This window comes from Fusarium odoratissimum (genome assembly GCF_000260195.1).
Source record: "Fusarium odoratissimum NRRL 54006 unplaced genomic scaffold supercont1.43, whole genome shotgun sequence".
Taxonomy (NCBI): domain Eukaryota; kingdom Fungi; phylum Ascomycota; class Sordariomycetes; order Hypocreales; family Nectriaceae; genus Fusarium; species Fusarium odoratissimum.
In genome coordinates, this window is record NW_022158724.1 from 1 (window position 1) to 16,776 (window position 16,776).

Consider the following 16,776-nt stretch of genomic DNA (forward strand, 5'->3'; position numbering starts at 1 on the left):
TTGTGCACTTGTTAAGGATTTAGGCGTAGACAGGGCCACTTTCTTAACATTTGTATGCCAAGAAAGTGTGATGACAAAGGAAGGTGCAATAAGAGTATGTAAAATGTTCCTTCTCAACACAGGGTAAGTCAACAGTGTCAAAACACTACGTCATCTTTGGATCGCTGCACTCAAACTCAACCAATCACTCATGAGTAAATCTGTGAGGTACAGTGAGCCCACCAATCTTATCTTATCTATCAGTCAGCAGAAAAGTCTCCGGGTCAATGACCTCTCCTGTCTCATGCGTTTCTATTTCGAGACCCGGGTCATCTGAAACTCCGGCCGCCCGTCCCTCCCGTTTTGAACCAAGCCGAAATCTCACTGCATAACCAGCCTCGCTCTGCTAACTCAGAGGGGGAATTTGGGGGCCGTCAATTTAAACCAGGGGCAATGACAAAATCCTCCTCACCTCTCCTCCGTATGACACAATCTACTGTCTTTTTATTTCTGTCATATCGAATGTAGTGAAACTCGGAATGACCCCATCACATTAAACGAAGCATTTTTACTGGTCTTCTCCCCTCGACGCTGATCCTTCGGCGCAGCCACGACGGTATTGGGTAGGATATTCTCTGCAGGAAGTAAAAAAAGAAATCGGATGACGAAATACCGATGATACCTTATTGAAACCTGGAAGAAGGACATCCTTCCCAGATTACAAATGTTTTCCTCTTATTCTAAGCCTCCTTTGAATAAACTGACCTTCCGAAGGATTCTCATGGTCTCCATAAGGCTGGCCCAAAAGTTCGTAACCGAGCTGTCGCGTGTTTCGTTCGACTAGAGACCCACGCGTTTGATTGGTAGCTGACCTGTCTGCCTTGGATACCGCCAAATTCTCCGCATCAGCCTTGGCTGGTGAGCCATTCACCATGGGCTGCTTTAGTCGCTTTTCGGGATGGAAGCTCACAGCCGTGTACCTCACCATTCTCGTCAGTACGCTCACGACGCTCCTCTTCGTCACGCTTTTCGTGTCGCTGTTTGCACTGAAGAGTGACGATGAAGAGGATGCGTTTACCAATGGGAGAGATGCCGGTGACGCGCTGGGCCAGAGTGTTTTGTACAAGGGGAACTGCGACACAACTGCGAAAGCTAACTTGTGGATTCATTTGCTCATCAACATCGTCAGTACTGGCATTTTAGCATCGTCAAACTTCTTTATGCAAGGTCTTGTTGCGCCGACGCGAGCTGAAGTCGACGCTGCGCATCGCTCAGGTCATTGGCTAGAGATTGGCGTTCAGTCCCTCAAGAACTTCCGTTTTCTCGGCTGGCGAAAAGTTCTCTTCTGGTCTCTATTTTCCATGAGCTCTGTTCCGCTTCATCTCGTCTTCAACGGTTGCGTGCTTGAGAGTAAAGGCACCAATGGCTTCACAGTCATGATTGGCTCTGAGAAGATAACCCAAGGTGGCTGGAAGGGTCTCCCCTCAATTACAGCGGCCTTCTACGATACACTAAACTACAGCGATAGATCGCAAGGCGACGGCAACCCAGAATCTCTGGAGAAGCTAAAGCCTATCAATGATTCCTTTGTGGTCAACTCGGTCAACGCGACCAAAGGGACTTGGTTTGAAATAGACCTGCGCACATGCATGGATCGATATAACAACCCGGAGCAAGCTTTAACGCACTGGCGGCATTTGATGATGATAATCTACGACTACGACGATATCTACCGAAACAAAACTGTCGGTTGGAAACGAGCTGATGTATTGATGAACACCACCAACACCACGGATCTCAACGTGATGAACCCGCTTTGGACGGTGGATACGTTCACACGTACTGGAAGAACGGGCGAGGCGAGCGGCAATACTAATCAGTACTTGTCGGACCCTCAGCCAAGTTATCTGACGTATACTTACTCCGATCGATTTGGCAATACGCAGAATGGCGAACCGTATATCATGAACATGTACGGCATGTGGGTTATGCAAGGTACCCGGAATGTCTTTGACGCCCAGTCTGGTGCTATCATAACAGATCCAAGAGTTTTTAAGAACAAGTATCGGGTCATGCAGGTTGATCGATGTTACTCGGAGAAATACGAGGCGCCGTGTCGACTAAGTATCGCGAATAGTCTTTTGCTCATTGTCTGCATTATGTGTCTCTTCAAGACCTTTCTATGCGTCTTGGTTCTGAAACTTCGTGTTTGGGGGAATGAGAACCCGCTTATGACGCCCGGAGATGCGATTGCGTCGTTTATTTCGAGACCGGACGAGGAGACGAGGGGTATGTGTACGTTGACCATGGAGGATTTGAGAAAGACGGCAAAGCCTACGTCGACGAGACTCGGGGAAACGGGTCAGAATTACAAATGGCTGCAGGGACCGAGGCAGTGGCAGAACAACTCACCACGCAAGTTTGGAAAGGCTGTTCCTCGAAACATTTGGGTGCTGTCATCTCTGCTCATCGGATGTTCACTCATCGTGGCTTCAGTCATGCTAAGTATCGCCATCCAGGGTCAATCTCTGTAAGTCAGCCTTCTCCTAGTAGTACACACGAAAAACCCTAACACCATCAACAGGAGCAATTCTAAATTCATGCACGCACCGCAGAATGAAGATGTGAAGGACGATCATCTAGATAACCTGCCTCTTATCTCACTCACCATGGTTGCCAACACACCGCAGCTAATCCTCTCCATCTGCTACCTTGCATACAACGGCCTCTTCACACGCATGCTAGCTGAGTTTGAGTGGTCAAAGTACAGTGTTGAGTTTCGTTCTCTGCGCGTCACGGAACCACGCGGCTCGCAGAACGCGACGTATCGTCTTCAGCTTCCTTATCGGTTCTCGATCCCTTTGATTATTATTAGTATTGCGCTCCACTGGATCTACTCCAACTGCATTTACGTGAGCAATTACGAAGGTAAGCATACTTACCCCAAATAGTTAGCTGCCCAGATTAAAGTGCTGACACACCATAGCATACGCCCCAGGATATCCGTATAACAGAACCGTCACAGTCGGTCTTCAGTTTTCATCCAAGGCTATCTTGGTCGGTCTCCTGGTATCGATCGGTGTCGCCATCACGCCACTCTTCCTCGCCTTCGTAAAACTACCAGGCGTGATGGTTATCGCAGGAGCAAACTCGGCAGTCATTTCAGCCGCCTGTCACTACCCCTCTACAAAACTCAAATCCCTTAGCCGCGCAACGTCCAAGCTGAGCATGAGGAGTAACGAGTACGACAGTATGAGTGCTCGACTGATAGGCGATGAAGAAGTAGAAGAACTTCGGGACGTATCGAGGCGAAAGATCAAATGGGGAAGGATGTCCATGGGCAAGAGTGATGAGAGTTCAGTCGGACATCTCGGCTTCGGTACGGAGGAGCTTGATATCGAGAAGCCAGTAGAAGGAGAGTATTACAGTGGCGTAAAAGACGTCTATGACGAAGGATTGAGGAGAATGCGGGTGTTGTAATGATAACAGAAGTTCTGGACGGAATCCTTCTGATCGATTGTACTACTATGTTACGCTCTGGATAAAATCGGTGGCGAATGGCCTATTAGATAGATTCTTGTACATAAAATATTCATTTCCGTGTTTATCACTGGCTGCTTTGCCTCCTCTCCCCAGAAATTGTGGCTGCATTCCTCATGACAGATTTGGAAGTATTGAAGGTTATAACACGATGAATTCAGGAAATGACCTTCCCCACGAACGTTAACCTAAGGCTATTCTTATCGTAGCATGGGGTCGTGATGGATAAGGGAACCGGTAAACCGGCATCGGCGTTTAATATGTCGCCCGCATGGAAAACAGAAGTTCCTCAGCTTCGAAGGCGCACTAGAACACGTTGGTGCTGTACCGAGCGGCCGATCTAGCAACGGGAGGCCGATAGCCGTGTTTCCATATCTGTGCCACCTCTTCAGCGTGAGTGGCTTATCTCTCGCCTCTTTAGTATGAACCGTTGAACGTTAGCGGTTCTATTCCCGTGCAAGACCCGTGTCAGCACGCGACAAAACGTGAGCGAAATCTCACGCTTTTTTATGATGTGACAACGTATCATTGTGAAATTACAAGATTAAGCATATGAGACCCCCAGAATTGCTAATATCAACGATTAATACCATCGGCACTTAACGTGACTTCCGGCTAACTCGGCGATAGATAGCTCGATAGACCAGGGTCTGAAAATGGGACCGACTGCTCCAATCCAGCGCGACCTCGGCTGATCTAGCCAAGCTTGGCAGGTCACCTCGCACCAATGCCGATTTGCCAGGACCTTTTGTTGCTAACTCGCAGCCAAAGACGCGTGATCTTGCGGGGAAGGGGGCAAGGTGCTGTTAATAGGGGACATGTCACTGGCTTGCAATTGCTGGTTGGACTCATATCAAATTGGGGAGGAGTCGCATGTCTTGCAGTCGATATCAGATACGAAATGAGCCCGGGGCTGTAGCCGCGAATAACGTCGGGAACAACAGAGGAACTTTTGGCAGGTTGGTCCTTTTGAAAAGTTCCTGGGCCATTGTGTTGGGTATTGCCGTCCTATCCAGTACGATAGCGTGCCGAAAACCCGGAATGCCTTTGGTGGTCTAGCACGACTTTATGTTGTAGTATTGACGATGATCATCTTGGTGTTTTAGATATTGAGTACAAAACATGTTGCATCGCCCTGCCAAGACTTAGGTTTCATCGACATCCTTTCTTCTCTATGTTTATGTTTTAATTTCTTTGTTAAGCTACAATGAGCATCTCTGAGAAGGAGACCAAACCAGAGAGCCCTTCTTCCAAAGCGGATATCTATCCTGCTGATGAGAAGAGGGGTCTTCCTCAGGATGACAAGAATGTTCATGATATTGAGATCATGTCGTCTGATAAGGTGAAGCAGCCTCTTGAGACTGCTGAAGATATCGTCACGCATGTCATTCAGGTCGATGATGATCCTACTATGAACCCATGGACCATTCGCATGTTTGTCGTTGGTTAGTCGACTAACTCTTCTTGAGATGTAATATGCTGATAGGTGAAAGGTATTGGACTGTCTGCCTTTGGTGGTGTCCTCCAAGAAATCATGTACTTCAAGCCCCAAGTCGTCTACGTCTCCGTCATGTTCTTGACCGTCCTCGCCGAAACGCTCGGTACCGGTCTCGCTCACATCATCCCTCGCTGGGGTCGCATCGGTCGTCTTCTCAACCCCGGTCCCTGGAACAGAAAGGAACATACCGCCGCTGTCCTCATGGCCTCAGCTGCTTCAGTCTCAGCCCTGTCCACCGAAGCCTTGACTGTCCAGAAGCTCTGGTATGGAGGTTACCCCGACCAAGCAGCCGGTATCTTCATCACCCTGTCGTCTCAGCTTATCGGATATGGTGTTGCTGGTATGATGAGGAGTGTTCTGCTGTACCCTACCAAGATGCTGTACCCTGCCAACCTTCCCATCACGACTGTCATGGAGACTTTGCATAAGCCCAAGTCAGAGACCAGGAAGAGATTCCAAGTTTTCTGGATTGTCTTTGTTGCCATCTTCTGCTGGGAGTGGTTCCCTGAGGTTAGTGAACCAACTCAGGTTCATCAAGTCATGCTGACAATAGTAGTACATCTTCCCTCTCCTCTCCGCTGTTTCCGTCTTCTGCCTCGCCGACCGTCACAACCCCGTCTTCACAAACCTCTTCGGCGGCTCACAAGGTAACGAGGGAATGGGTTTCCTGAGCATCTGCTTCGATTGGAACTACATCGCCGGCTTCGGCTCACCTCTCTGGATGCCCCTTCAGACACTCTTCAACAGTTATCTTGGTTACATCGGTGGTATCGCTCTGTCTATGGGTCTCTACTATGGAAACTACTGGCGCGCAAAGGACTTCCCCTTCATGGCCCAGCTCCTCTACGATGGAAGTTCCAACACTACCAGCCATATTCCTTACAACGAGACTGCCATCATGAACCCCGACTTCACCGTCAATAATGATCTCGTCGACCAGCAAGGTCTTCCTTACTTGACTGCTACCTACATCAACTATCTCATCACTTCTAACGCCGGTCTCACTGCCACAATTGTGCACATGCTTCTCTGGAACTATGCCGAAGTCAGCCTGGGATGGGCCTGGATCACGGTCGCCAACATGAAGAAGCTTCTTCGCCCTGAGACATACAAGTTCTGGCAGCATGTCGGTACCCGCACCGAGGAAGAGAAGCAAAAGCTCCGCGACGACCCCTCCATCGACCCTCATTACAAGCTCATGCTCGACTACGACGAGGTTCCTAACAGTTGGTACTTCGTCATCCTTCTCTCCAGCATCATCATCGGATTGGCTTGTTTGTATGCTATGAAGTCGACTCTCCCGTGGTGGGGCTTCATCTTGGCCATCATCTTCCTCGTAGTCTTCTTGGTTTTCTTCGGCGCACAGTATGCCATCACCGGATTTGGTTTCAACCTTCAGCCTATCTTCCAGATGTTGGCTGGCTACATGTTCCCTGGTCGCCCTCTTGGTAAGGATATCACCATCATTTGCATTGTCCACAATACTGACCATCTTAGCCAACATGTACTTTACTTCGTACACCTACAACGCTCTCAGCCAGGGCTTCCTCCTCCTCCGTGACCTGAAGCTCGCTCAGCAGAACAAGCTCTCTCCCAAGGCCACCTTCACTACTCAGGTCATTGGTTGTATCCTTGGTGCCCTTCTCAACTATGTCATGATGATCAGGTAAGAGTCTATGAACCATGGACCTCGACATTTGAAGCTAACTCGGTGTAGCATCGTTGACAACCAAGCCGCCATCCTCAAGTCCGCTGAAGGTACCAATGTTTGGAGTGGTGCGCAGGTTCAGCAGTTCAACACCCTAGCTATTGCCTGGTCCATCGCCCCCAAGATGTTCTCCATCGGCGCTCGTTACGAATGGGTCACCATCGCCTACCTCATCGGCTTCGCCGCTCCTCTCCCCTTCTACTTCGCTCACAAGTTCTTCCCTCACATCCGAATCTTCTCTTACCTCAACATTCCCATCATCCTCTGGTACCTCGGTTACCTTTTCGTCGGTCTGAACGCTTCAGTCACCAGCTACTTCATCCTTGGTGCCTTTGGTCAGTTCTACCTCCGACGATACCGCCCTGAGTGGTTCGTGAAGTGGAACTACCTGATCTCTGCTGCTCTTGATGGTGGTACCCAGGTCATGGTATTCATTGCGACTTTTGCTGTCTTTGGTGGCTCTGGAAAGTCGGTTCCGTTCCCAGCTTGGGCAGGAAACAAGGTGGACAACTTTGACTACTGTGCTTTTAATGCGAACAGTTAGATGAGGAGAGCGAAGAAATGGCGAAGGAGAAGCCATATGATTGAAGTACCATATTTATAGCATTTAAAGGTACATTAGTAAATACATGACCTTCATTGTTGAAATCTCTGGACTAGTTATAGTCTGCCAGTGCTACAAAGTCTTAATTCGATCTCAAGCTTGGAAAGCCTTTGGATGAACTGAAAAGCTCATCTTGGGCTATTGCGTAGGTAGTTGGTATGCTGCCGGAACTGTGTTTTATAATTAATGTTTGCATCACGCAACAGTTAGCTAGATGTGTTATTTGCAATGAAGACTTGCGACTGAGAGCTTTTAATCACCACATAGAACTTAACTTGCACCGCTCACCTTACTTCGACTGAATGACATTTCTGTTCCGCGTATCCCACCCTTCATTTAACACCAAGAACCTGCATCATTCAGCATCTCTAATACAGCGATATGTGACTTTAATGGGCCGCCATCTACGCGCATTATATTCTAATGTAATACAGTTCTATGGATATTTCTATTCTACAAATAAAGATTATTTGTTAAACGCCCAAGAAGCATGCCGAAGGCAAGAGGGAAGATTAAATGACAGCTAAGGCAGGCGGCCAGAATTCTATTGAAGGTACAGCAAAACTGAACTCTCAGAAAAGAAAGTATGCCCTGGATAACAACTTTGAAGGGCCTACTAGTCCCAAAACGACTGGCGCTCCTGATAGCTATGTATATAAAGACGAGAAGTCTCCATCCCAGTTTGCCAAAGCAATGGACAGACGTTTCGAGTTCGACTTCAGCGATTTAGTCAGCCCTGACGCAAAGGTACTCAAACCAGCATTGAGCCCGAGCAATTCGTTTACTAATCTGCCCTGTGTTCTGACGGAATAGAAACCGCCGATCGAAGAATCCAAGCGATACCCCTGGTGACATTGGAGATGAGGCGAATTGCTCTTTTGAGTTGACAGACCTAACAACTGATGCTTGGGTCACGGGCCTTACCTTGTCAAAATGGTGTTTCTATTAGGCGTAGACCGACCGTTCTCTTTAGACTAAAAGCACGCATCCTTCGCAGACTTCAAGACAGTGGCATGTAACTTTAATCGGTCGCCATCCTCGCGAATCTCTCTATCAATGCGAACGTTTAGATAAAGAGAGCGAAGGAATGACGTAGGAGACACCGTCTGATGACAGATTTGTAAAGATCAACCATTATGGAAGACGGATTCTAGTAATATTGGTCCTGTGGCATTTCCAACCTATGGTATATTCGATCTGTTTATGGGATTGAAACCCATTAATTATACAAATCCGTTTCATCTGTTGTCACAGCCTGTCGCAGACCTTTTGCCAGAAACACTACATATGCCATAATCACTACATCTGTCAGATCGCTAAGTTCGCCAGGCGTATATACAATACTATTGGTATTTTAAGTAGCACAGCAGACGAGAATTATTAGTTGAAACCTGCCACGAACTTAATGGAGGCAAAGACTCGAGGTTTGACCAGAAATATGATGGGATAGCGATGTCGGTCTGCATTGTCTGGCTATGTAACTATGATATAACCTCTTCTCCGTCTCCCAGACCACGAAACATTACCAAAAGCTTGCCATCCTTCGTTCACTCGGCTTTCATGCACTGCTCCGCAAACCATGAGCTGCCAGATACTGCCTCATGCCATAACCTGTCTGTCACCAAAATCCGAGATCCGTCTCACTCTTCGTCAGACTAAGGCTGCTCTCCGCCAGACTGGGGTTCCTCATCAATGGGAAACGTATCGCTCCATCTGTCATACTCTTCGTCGGTCAGAACGTCTTTATACCATTCATTTCGTCGGCCCAAAAAGGCCTCATCTGGAGCGCAACGCTCCATGTTCAAGAGTGCGACCAGGGCCTTTCCGCCCCGGGTAATCGCCAGGCGTAGAAGTGAATCCCAGTCGTGGTTGTTACAGGCCTCTTGGTCGGTCTGATTGATGGGATGTCCTGCCTCCTTCGCCGTATGGCAGACCGAGTTTGCCATATCCTTCCAATCTGAGATCTCGTCATCGCGCATTCGCCAATGACTCTTGAGAAACAGGACCAGCTGGTCCGCTGATCCGTCCACGGTCGGGGTCTTTAAAGCGTTTTGCATATCCGCTTCAAGCGCCTCTAATCCTTCCTCTCTTGCTGTCTGCGCAGGATCGACTCGAGACCGAAGTCGGGTCTCGTTAGTCTCAAATGCGGCGTTCAGAGTTGCTGCATTGACAGACGAAGACTCACGTAGCTTGGCTACGCTTTGGGCCATGAGCGTATAGTTGTCGATCTCGTGGTCTCGACAAGCAAACAGTCGGTCTGTATGCTGCTTGATTAGGGCAGCTGTTTTCTGGTGAGCCTTTGGTAGGCTCAAAGCCGCGGTCTCAATGGCCCGGATTGACCGTCGGGCTGTATCGGTCTCCACGTTGAGGATTTCTTGGCTAGTGTCGTCTTCCACCTCTACCTGTGGGAGGATGGGGGCCTCGAGTAATCTCGAGTCCAGGTTGAAGTCCTCCGACTTTGCCCATCGGTTGAGGACATTGCGGCGAGCCTTAGAGATAAGTGGGAAGATCTCTTCTATGACCTCTTCCTCGATCGTCGGCCCAAACATTTCCTTCGTGCTTTCTGGGTCCATCAACTGATCTAGCCAATGCGCATTTCGTCGGTCCCATTCTTCCGCTGTGATTACCTTTGTAATCGGTGCTGTTGGCAGAGTCGGTCGGGATGGGTAAGGCTGCATAAATCCAGTCGGTATCTGCTGGACGTTTACGGCGTTTGCTGGAAATGGCTCTGGAACGGCTTCAGAGAGCTTCTTGCGCTTTTTGGTCTGTGCCTTGGTCGACTTTGGAACCGGCAGATCAAGCGGCACTGATTCCTCCTCATCTGTGGGATGGGTGATCTTCTTGGAACCCGTGACTTTGAGTTCCCCATCGGTTGTTTTTTTGGGCGGTCTAGGTAGATGCTTTTCGTCGTCGGTCTTTTGTTCCTCATCATCCGAGTTCTCAGGTTCGTCGCTTAGTTCGTCTAATAAGTCGTTGAGTGCGTCGCTTGATTCGTCGCTCAGTGACTCGTCATCTGAGTTGATTTCAATTGGTTCGGACCGGCCTTTCTTGTCGGTGTTGGTCTTCTTGAGCTGCTTGGGATTGCCCCCTCGTTTCGTAGGTGGCTTCTTTCGCTTCTTGCTGTCTGCCATTTTCTTTGATGAATGAGTCTCCGCCGGCTGTGTAGAGTTTGTCGGACCCAGGAGTCTTGAGGGATTCTGTTCCTGATCTGTACTGGAACTAAGAGCGCCGGTCGGCTTGGGACGGACAGGCTTGTTTTGCAAATGAGAGTTTGTGGGCACTAAGGAAACAGCAGACTCGTCGCCGGCATCGGAAAGATTGAGGAAAGCAGCTGCTAGGGCTGCATCGGGCTCGACGTGATCCATCGGTTCGGTCTGTTGTGTGAGGTCCTCTTGTTCGTCTGATTGGTTACTAAAGACAGATTCTCATTGAGGGGAGTACCAGTTTGCGATACCTTTTGCAGAGTTCTTTGTCGGCGAAGCTGAATTGTTGTTATTGTTGGTATCGTTTGGTGCCGCATGTGTGGGCGCTGGGGTCCCGCTGCTTGGCTCCGAGGTCTGATCTTGCTGCTGCGATCTAGACGTCGCGCCGATGCCGCAGTACTTTAAAAAGTTCATTAACCGATGCGCCTTGATCTGTAGATAGTATAAATGAAGTCTTATTATATTATAATATGATGCGCGTTGTGGGTGGCCGATCCAAGTCACGGACTGATGTGTTGGAGATGTTGTGGGGGGCGAGTTTTTGGTGTTGAGAGAAAGTAGGTCACTAAACAAGAATAGTAGCAGCCAAAACAACATCTCCTGGATTACCGTTCGTCCTCACGACGCTCCGTCTCGCCGATGGAATTCAAGTCGACTATGCCACAGGGCAGACCACTGCAAGAGACGTCAACAGACTGGACAAAGATCGATGTTAGCCAAGCATCTGCCGAATAAATTTTCTTGAAAAACAGCCGATCATCCTGGCGCCTTGTAATCTCTGAAGCGTGCTTTTAAGCAAACCAGTGGAATTCAAGTCAACTATACCGCAGATTTGGCAGACCACTGTAACGAGACATCGACAGATTGGACAAAGATTGATATCTGCTGAGCATCTGCTAATATGTTTGCAGAAAGACAGCCGATCATCCTGGCGTCGCACAGTCTCTGAAGCGTATATTTAAGTAAACAGGGGGCATTCAAGTTAATGATGCCGCTGAAGTTGGCAGTCTCATTTAATGAGATATTAAATAAATTAGGTAAAGACCGATAATTCTAAAAAGACTGATGGGCAGGGTTGGATCAACAAAGATGTACTTATGGGACTTGATATTGAAAGCCAGGTAGGCATTCTGGTCTGTTTCAGTGTACCACTTGTATGTACTCTGCCCGTCATTGTGGACGAACGGACTTGGTGAGTCAATGTACGTGCTTCCACTGGTATCTTCAGTGTCATTGGAGAAAACCGAAGTACTGGCAAAGGTTCCCAAGACATCTCTAAGTGGTGAGTGCAAGTATTCGAAGTTTCCCCGAGGCCAGTTCGGCTTCTTGATCTTGTTGGAGTTTGAAGCTTTGTCATACACTCCATTCATGACAACTTCGACGATGAAGGACTTGTAGAAGCCCGCCTCATTCTGCATTCGCGCTGGAAGTGCAGACGTAGCCGTGTAGCCTATTCCAGTGGGTGGAGAATAAGCATCACGAGCTTGGGGACTAACGCCCGGGCTATCATTGCTTGGGGATACGTTCGGTGGCTCGCGTGATGAATGGCTTCCACCCGGGGTTTGTTCGACAGATGTATCGGCCATGACGAAAGAAACAAGAGAGAAGTGTTTTTAGATAGTATGCTTCTGATAGACACCACATTCATTATGTCACTCATGATGAGTCTTTGGACGGTGGTTGCAATAGCTCGGCAGTATACCAACCAATTAATGACATGATTTGTACGGGACTCATCTTCTGTTACGTGTGTGGCTGCTGTGGGAGAGCCATGGAAGGTCCGTTTGGTTGACGGATCCATGCTGCGACTGCCCACGCACTTTTGAACTTGTACCTACGGCTAGAATGAGGCAACTGTCGGTCATAGGACCACATATTCACGCTCAATGGTCCAACTACTCTCGAAATTCTAATAGCAGATTCACTGAGACAGCTGAGACTTGGATCTTTGAAGAAGGGGGACATGCTATCATTTACCATCTGACTTCTTTACTCACTTGCTACAGTCAGAGAAAATTCAGTACGCCCCCTGTAAAATTGCTACTCAATGGACCATCCAGCCACGGGCGAAAACCTACGAGAACGATATACCGACTGCAAGAACGAGATGGCTCTTGGAGCCTTCGCCCCAGGCGTAAGATAATTGACTTGAGTTGAAAAGTAGCCTTTCCAATCAGCTTGAACATAAAGGGTACCGGAGCCCGTGCGCAAGCTCAATGACTTGACATCAGCCCGAGGCAGATGCTTCTCATGAGAGTAGACTGGCTTGAATCCCTGCATGAAAGGCTGCTTTAGCACTTCTTCCCCATGTAGAAATGAGGCCGAAGTCAAATTGAAGAGGTGAAGGTCCGGATCTGTAGAGATAAGGAGGTGTCGGTGGTCAGGCACAGGTGTAATATCATGTCCTCCATCCCACCATGAATCATCCCATTCCTCGCTGAGCATTCTAGGAGGACCAATGGGCTCGATTTGAGAGGGCTTTTGAGAGAATGAGCCATTCCTATACTCATAGCGATTCAGTTGAGCTGTAGAAGGACATTTCCCTTTGGGAGGTAGATCATTCCCGACAGCCCAAAGACTTTGTGTTACTTGGTCCCATACAAGACTATGCACTGCGGGGAGACCATCAAGCTCTTGAAGAAAACCGGAATATGGGTTTGATGCACCCAAGGACGTGTTGACGATCTTGATGTTCCCAGTTGCTTCATAGGAAGTTGTTGCTATAGCGAGCTTCCCATCGGGCAGAAGCTCAATGCCGTGAGTTCCTCCCAGACCGAATTTATCTAAGCACATGCCAAAGGTTATGGCCTTGTCTTTAGATGGTTCGTCAGGACAATGATTGATGATGACGACTGCATTCGCAAAGACTGCCACAACGCTTCTACCGTGGTTCGCCCACTTGACGTCTGTCACGGAGCCTCCATTTTGTAGACACTCATTGAGCTTCTTTGGTATGTCTTGGTTGACGAAGTCGACCTTCGTCCAGTTCCATGTTACGTGACCAGTAGTATTGTGGATGCTGATTCGAGCAGGATCGTATTGGCCTGTGATGATCTCAGGAGAAGCCTCTTGAGGGTGAAGGATATGCTGCAAGCCATCGCTGCTTCCATTGGCAAGGACGAGATTGGTAGCGATTATGATGAAGAGTCCAACCTGGAGATACCATCGGAAAGTCTTGTAAGCCATAGCTTTCCTTGCTCTGGAGTAGAAAACAAAGGTTTGTTGAGTTCAGTTGAAAGCTTGTGATAACAAATTGACAATAATAGTCACAGTAAAACAAGACAAGCTTTTCTGTCACCTTGTGTTTGCATTTGGTGAGCGATTGTTTGGGTCTGTGAAAGCCAATAAATAAAGTACTGGAGCCGAGCTGATAAGAACTACGTAAGAATATTAGGGCGGGATCGTCTTTATGCTAAATCAGGGATATAAATGAGACACGGGACGGGTAAGTGACAGATCATGTCACTCAAGAGTCAAGATATGTATCATATATGTAAGTATGTCATGTACCTCGACCAGGACTCGTTGACAAAATATTCTGACTGTGATAACTGCGCAGCGGCATTAGTCTTCTAGCCAGAAACATGGCAGATCAGCCGGTGGTACTACAAACAAAACCAGGTCACTAGAAATATGTCTCGGCTGTCCAATCTTCCGGTAGCCGACGGCGCCATGGACGGCACATCAACGGCCAAGAACTACGTTGATCCAAGACACGGCTTAGGAGGGAAGCTGATAGTGTACATAGACTTGATGGTTTAGATGGTGATTACCCCGTCGTCGGCGTCCTTGTCTATACAGATAGCGACAAAGATCATCGTTTTTCAGCTCAGCCCTCTCAGCCACTTTTAAGCAGCGTCGTCGCAGATCTCCCGAATAAAGTGATATGCAGGAATGACCATAATCCAATCAGCTCTGTCGACTAACAGTCAATCCACAGCCTGTCACCAATATTCCAGCTGAACCCGGCCCGTGCCGAGCAGTCAACGAACTTCTACTGGTAGTTGGTGGCGCTGATCAATCGCCGGTACTGTCTGGATGTATTTCAGCTTCTGTCGCTGGGTGCGCTACATGCACTCCCGCTTATGTGATTTGTGACTGTTATGAGGGATCCCGATGATCTTCTAGTTGTCCCGAATAGCGGCCGATATGGGTCTGCGGCAGGATCATGATGCTTTATGTGACGAGGAGTGATCAACGATGTAAGGAGACGGACGGAGGTGCGGCTATTGAGCACAGAGAGCTGAGATTTCTAGTTTTCCTGAGATCTACATTTCTGTCGAAGCATGGGTGAGCAGCATAGAGAAGAGAACATACCAATTGTCCTGATTCAGCCAGGACTGCTGGAACTGCAGGACATACTACCTGGGATATTATGGCAAGAAGGTTTAGATCTATATTCGGCCTCGATAAATTATGATGGAATGACGGGCAGGGATTCAAAATGTACCGTGAAGTCATAACCGGCTTACCGTTGCTAGCCGATGCCATGCGTGAAGGATTGATCAATGGAGGAACTCTGCCGTATAGTGATGAGTATGTCCGTAATCAGTGAGATTGGATCTGCTTGTCAGCACGCCGATGTGCCCCAAATTCGTCCGAATCTCTGTCCGAAAAGTAGCGAAGGATTAGACTGCATGGCGTAGCACAGAGATATCAGTGCGAAATCGGAGGTTTCGTCCGAAGAAGGATTCCGTGATTTTTAACTGTTACATATATAACCTCAGCATAAACCGATCGATAGATAATTCTGAACATCATCTTCAGTCTCAAACGATAAATAAAATGGAGGGAAAAGACCAACAGCCAGTCATACTTCTAATTCACGGTGCTTGGCATCGACCTCTCCACTACCGTCTTCTCATCAAAGCTTTCCAGCAACAAGGCTTCACTGTCCTGGCACCGCCGCTTGCAAGCTCCGGCTACGATGATTCAGTCGATGGTAAGACATACCATGATGATGTAAAGAGGATCCACGGCGCTGTTCTTCCTTACATGGACAACGGAAGAAAGGTGATTGCTGTTGGTCACAGCTATGGAGCTATCCCTCTTACCGTGGCGATTGAAGGTCGCAGTATCGCAGAGAGAGAAGAGAGAGGCCTTCCTGGTGGCTTTGGCTCTGTGATTTATGTGGCCCCAACACCTGTCCTACACAAAGGCATTTCTATGTATAAGGCTGCGGGCGAGCATCGCAAGACACCATTCTTTCATGACGTAACAGTAAGTCAGCACTCAACTCAGAATCCCAAGCCACCGAACCAATTGTTTGTTAGGACACACGTATGCCACTGAAGCTGGATAGGGTCAAAGAAGCATTCTTCTCAGATATTGATCAGAGCATTGCGGATGAGATTATCCCTACACTTTGTCATCAAAGCAAAGCTCCCTTCGAATTTCCTGTCGTTTGTACCCCGGCAGACTTGAAGATTCCCAAGACCATGGTTATCGGCAAGAATGATCCTATCTTCGGCAGGGAGATGCTTTTGGGCGTGGCTCAGAATTGGGGCGCTGACACCTTGGAGATTGAATCTGGACATAGTCCGCATCTGGTGGAAGAGCACAGAAAGTGGCTCGTGGAGCTTGTGTCCCAGGAGACCAGGAAGATATGAAACAACGATCACGATTGCTAGTTATCAAGGGTTAGGGCGAAGGATGCGGTCAGGGCGATTAAAACTCCACTCAAATCATATCTTCAAGAGTGCCAACAGATTATTTGAGATTGCCAACGGGAACCTTCGTGCTTGTAGCACAACATGATCTCAAAGCGATACAGGCTATTAGATTGATGGCCTAGTCGCAAAGTCAATTTCAATGACCCTATCAGGGCTGCGGCTTTGATAATGTGTATGCCGTTACGCCGTATAACCCAACCATCCCGGGTCCAGACTGCCGTAGGATGGTGGCGATAATACCTAGGTCAAGCCGTTGCAAAAGCCACTGATGATAGATTTGACCCGGTTAGAAACCTCGTTGGCTTGAACGAAGGTCATGTGCCGAGCTAAAAATAAGTTAATTTGTGGCGTAGGTCCAGACCGCTGCTCATACTGTGGTGTGTGTAAGAAGCGGATCTTGCCCAGGATTTCACGCTCAACACCAACGGCAGAAGGGTTTCCGAATCTAATTTCGCCAAGATACCGAATTCCGGCAAGTATGATCTCATTTCTTGATATTCTGACCACTGGAGCAATCTGACAAAGACCTAACGTTACGATCTGACTCATATTATTGCTTACCCACGTGATGC

At 48.3% G+C, this 16,776-nt stretch overlaps 6 protein-coding genes across 6 annotated transcripts; 3 read left to right on the forward strand and 3 right to left on the reverse strand.

Moving 5' to 3' along the window:
* Positions 1 to 911: 911 nt before the first annotated feature.
* FOIG_14629 (uncharacterized protein) lies at positions 912 to 3,582 on the forward strand (the record flags this gene model as incomplete). The annotated part of the gene is made up of 3 exons (XM_031215899.1): positions 912 to 2,509; positions 2,564 to 2,907; positions 2,966 to 3,582. The coding sequence occupies 3 exons, from the start codon at positions 912 to 914 to the stop codon at positions 3,457 to 3,459; spliced, it is 2,436 nt and encodes an 811-aa protein (XP_031054275.1). The 3' UTR covers positions 3,460 to 3,582.
* Positions 3,583 to 4,726: 1,144 nt separating this feature from the next.
* Positions 4,727 to 7,269, forward strand: FOIG_14630 (uncharacterized protein; the record flags this gene model as incomplete). The annotated part of the gene is made up of 5 exons (XM_031215900.1): positions 4,727 to 4,964; positions 5,013 to 5,527; positions 5,574 to 6,465; positions 6,515 to 6,683; positions 6,735 to 7,269. The coding sequence occupies 5 exons, from the start codon at positions 4,727 to 4,729 to the stop codon at positions 7,267 to 7,269; spliced, it is 2,349 nt and encodes a 782-aa protein (XP_031054276.1).
* A 1,715-nt stretch (positions 7,270 to 8,984) lies between these two features.
* On the reverse strand, positions 8,985 to 10,694 carry FOIG_14631 (uncharacterized protein; the record flags this gene model as incomplete). The annotated part of the gene is made up of 1 exon (XM_031215901.1): positions 8,985 to 10,694. The coding sequence occupies one exon, from the start codon at positions 10,692 to 10,694 to the stop codon at positions 8,985 to 8,987; it is 1,710 nt and encodes a 569-aa protein (XP_031054277.1).
* An 851-nt stretch (positions 10,695 to 11,545) lies between these two features.
* On the reverse strand, positions 11,546 to 12,118 carry FOIG_14632 (uncharacterized protein; the record flags this gene model as incomplete). Its single annotated transcript, XM_031215902.1, has 1 exon — positions 11,546 to 12,118. One exon carries the CDS (start codon positions 12,116 to 12,118, stop codon positions 11,546 to 11,548), a length of 573 nt encoding a protein of 190 aa, XP_031054278.1.
* Positions 12,119 to 12,572: 454 nt separating this feature from the next.
* FOIG_14633 (uncharacterized protein) lies at positions 12,573 to 13,718 on the reverse strand (the record flags this gene model as incomplete). Its single annotated transcript, XM_031215903.1, has 1 exon — positions 12,573 to 13,718. One exon carries the CDS (start codon positions 13,716 to 13,718, stop codon positions 12,573 to 12,575), a length of 1,146 nt encoding a protein of 381 aa, XP_031054279.1.
* Positions 13,719 to 15,317: 1,599 nt separating this feature from the next.
* On the forward strand, positions 15,318 to 16,141 carry FOIG_14634 (uncharacterized protein; the record flags this gene model as incomplete). The annotated part of the gene is made up of 2 exons (XM_031215904.1): positions 15,318 to 15,752; positions 15,806 to 16,141. 2 exons carry the CDS (start codon positions 15,318 to 15,320, stop codon positions 16,139 to 16,141), a joined length of 771 nt encoding a protein of 256 aa, XP_031054280.1.
* Positions 16,142 to 16,776: the final 635 nt, after the last annotated feature.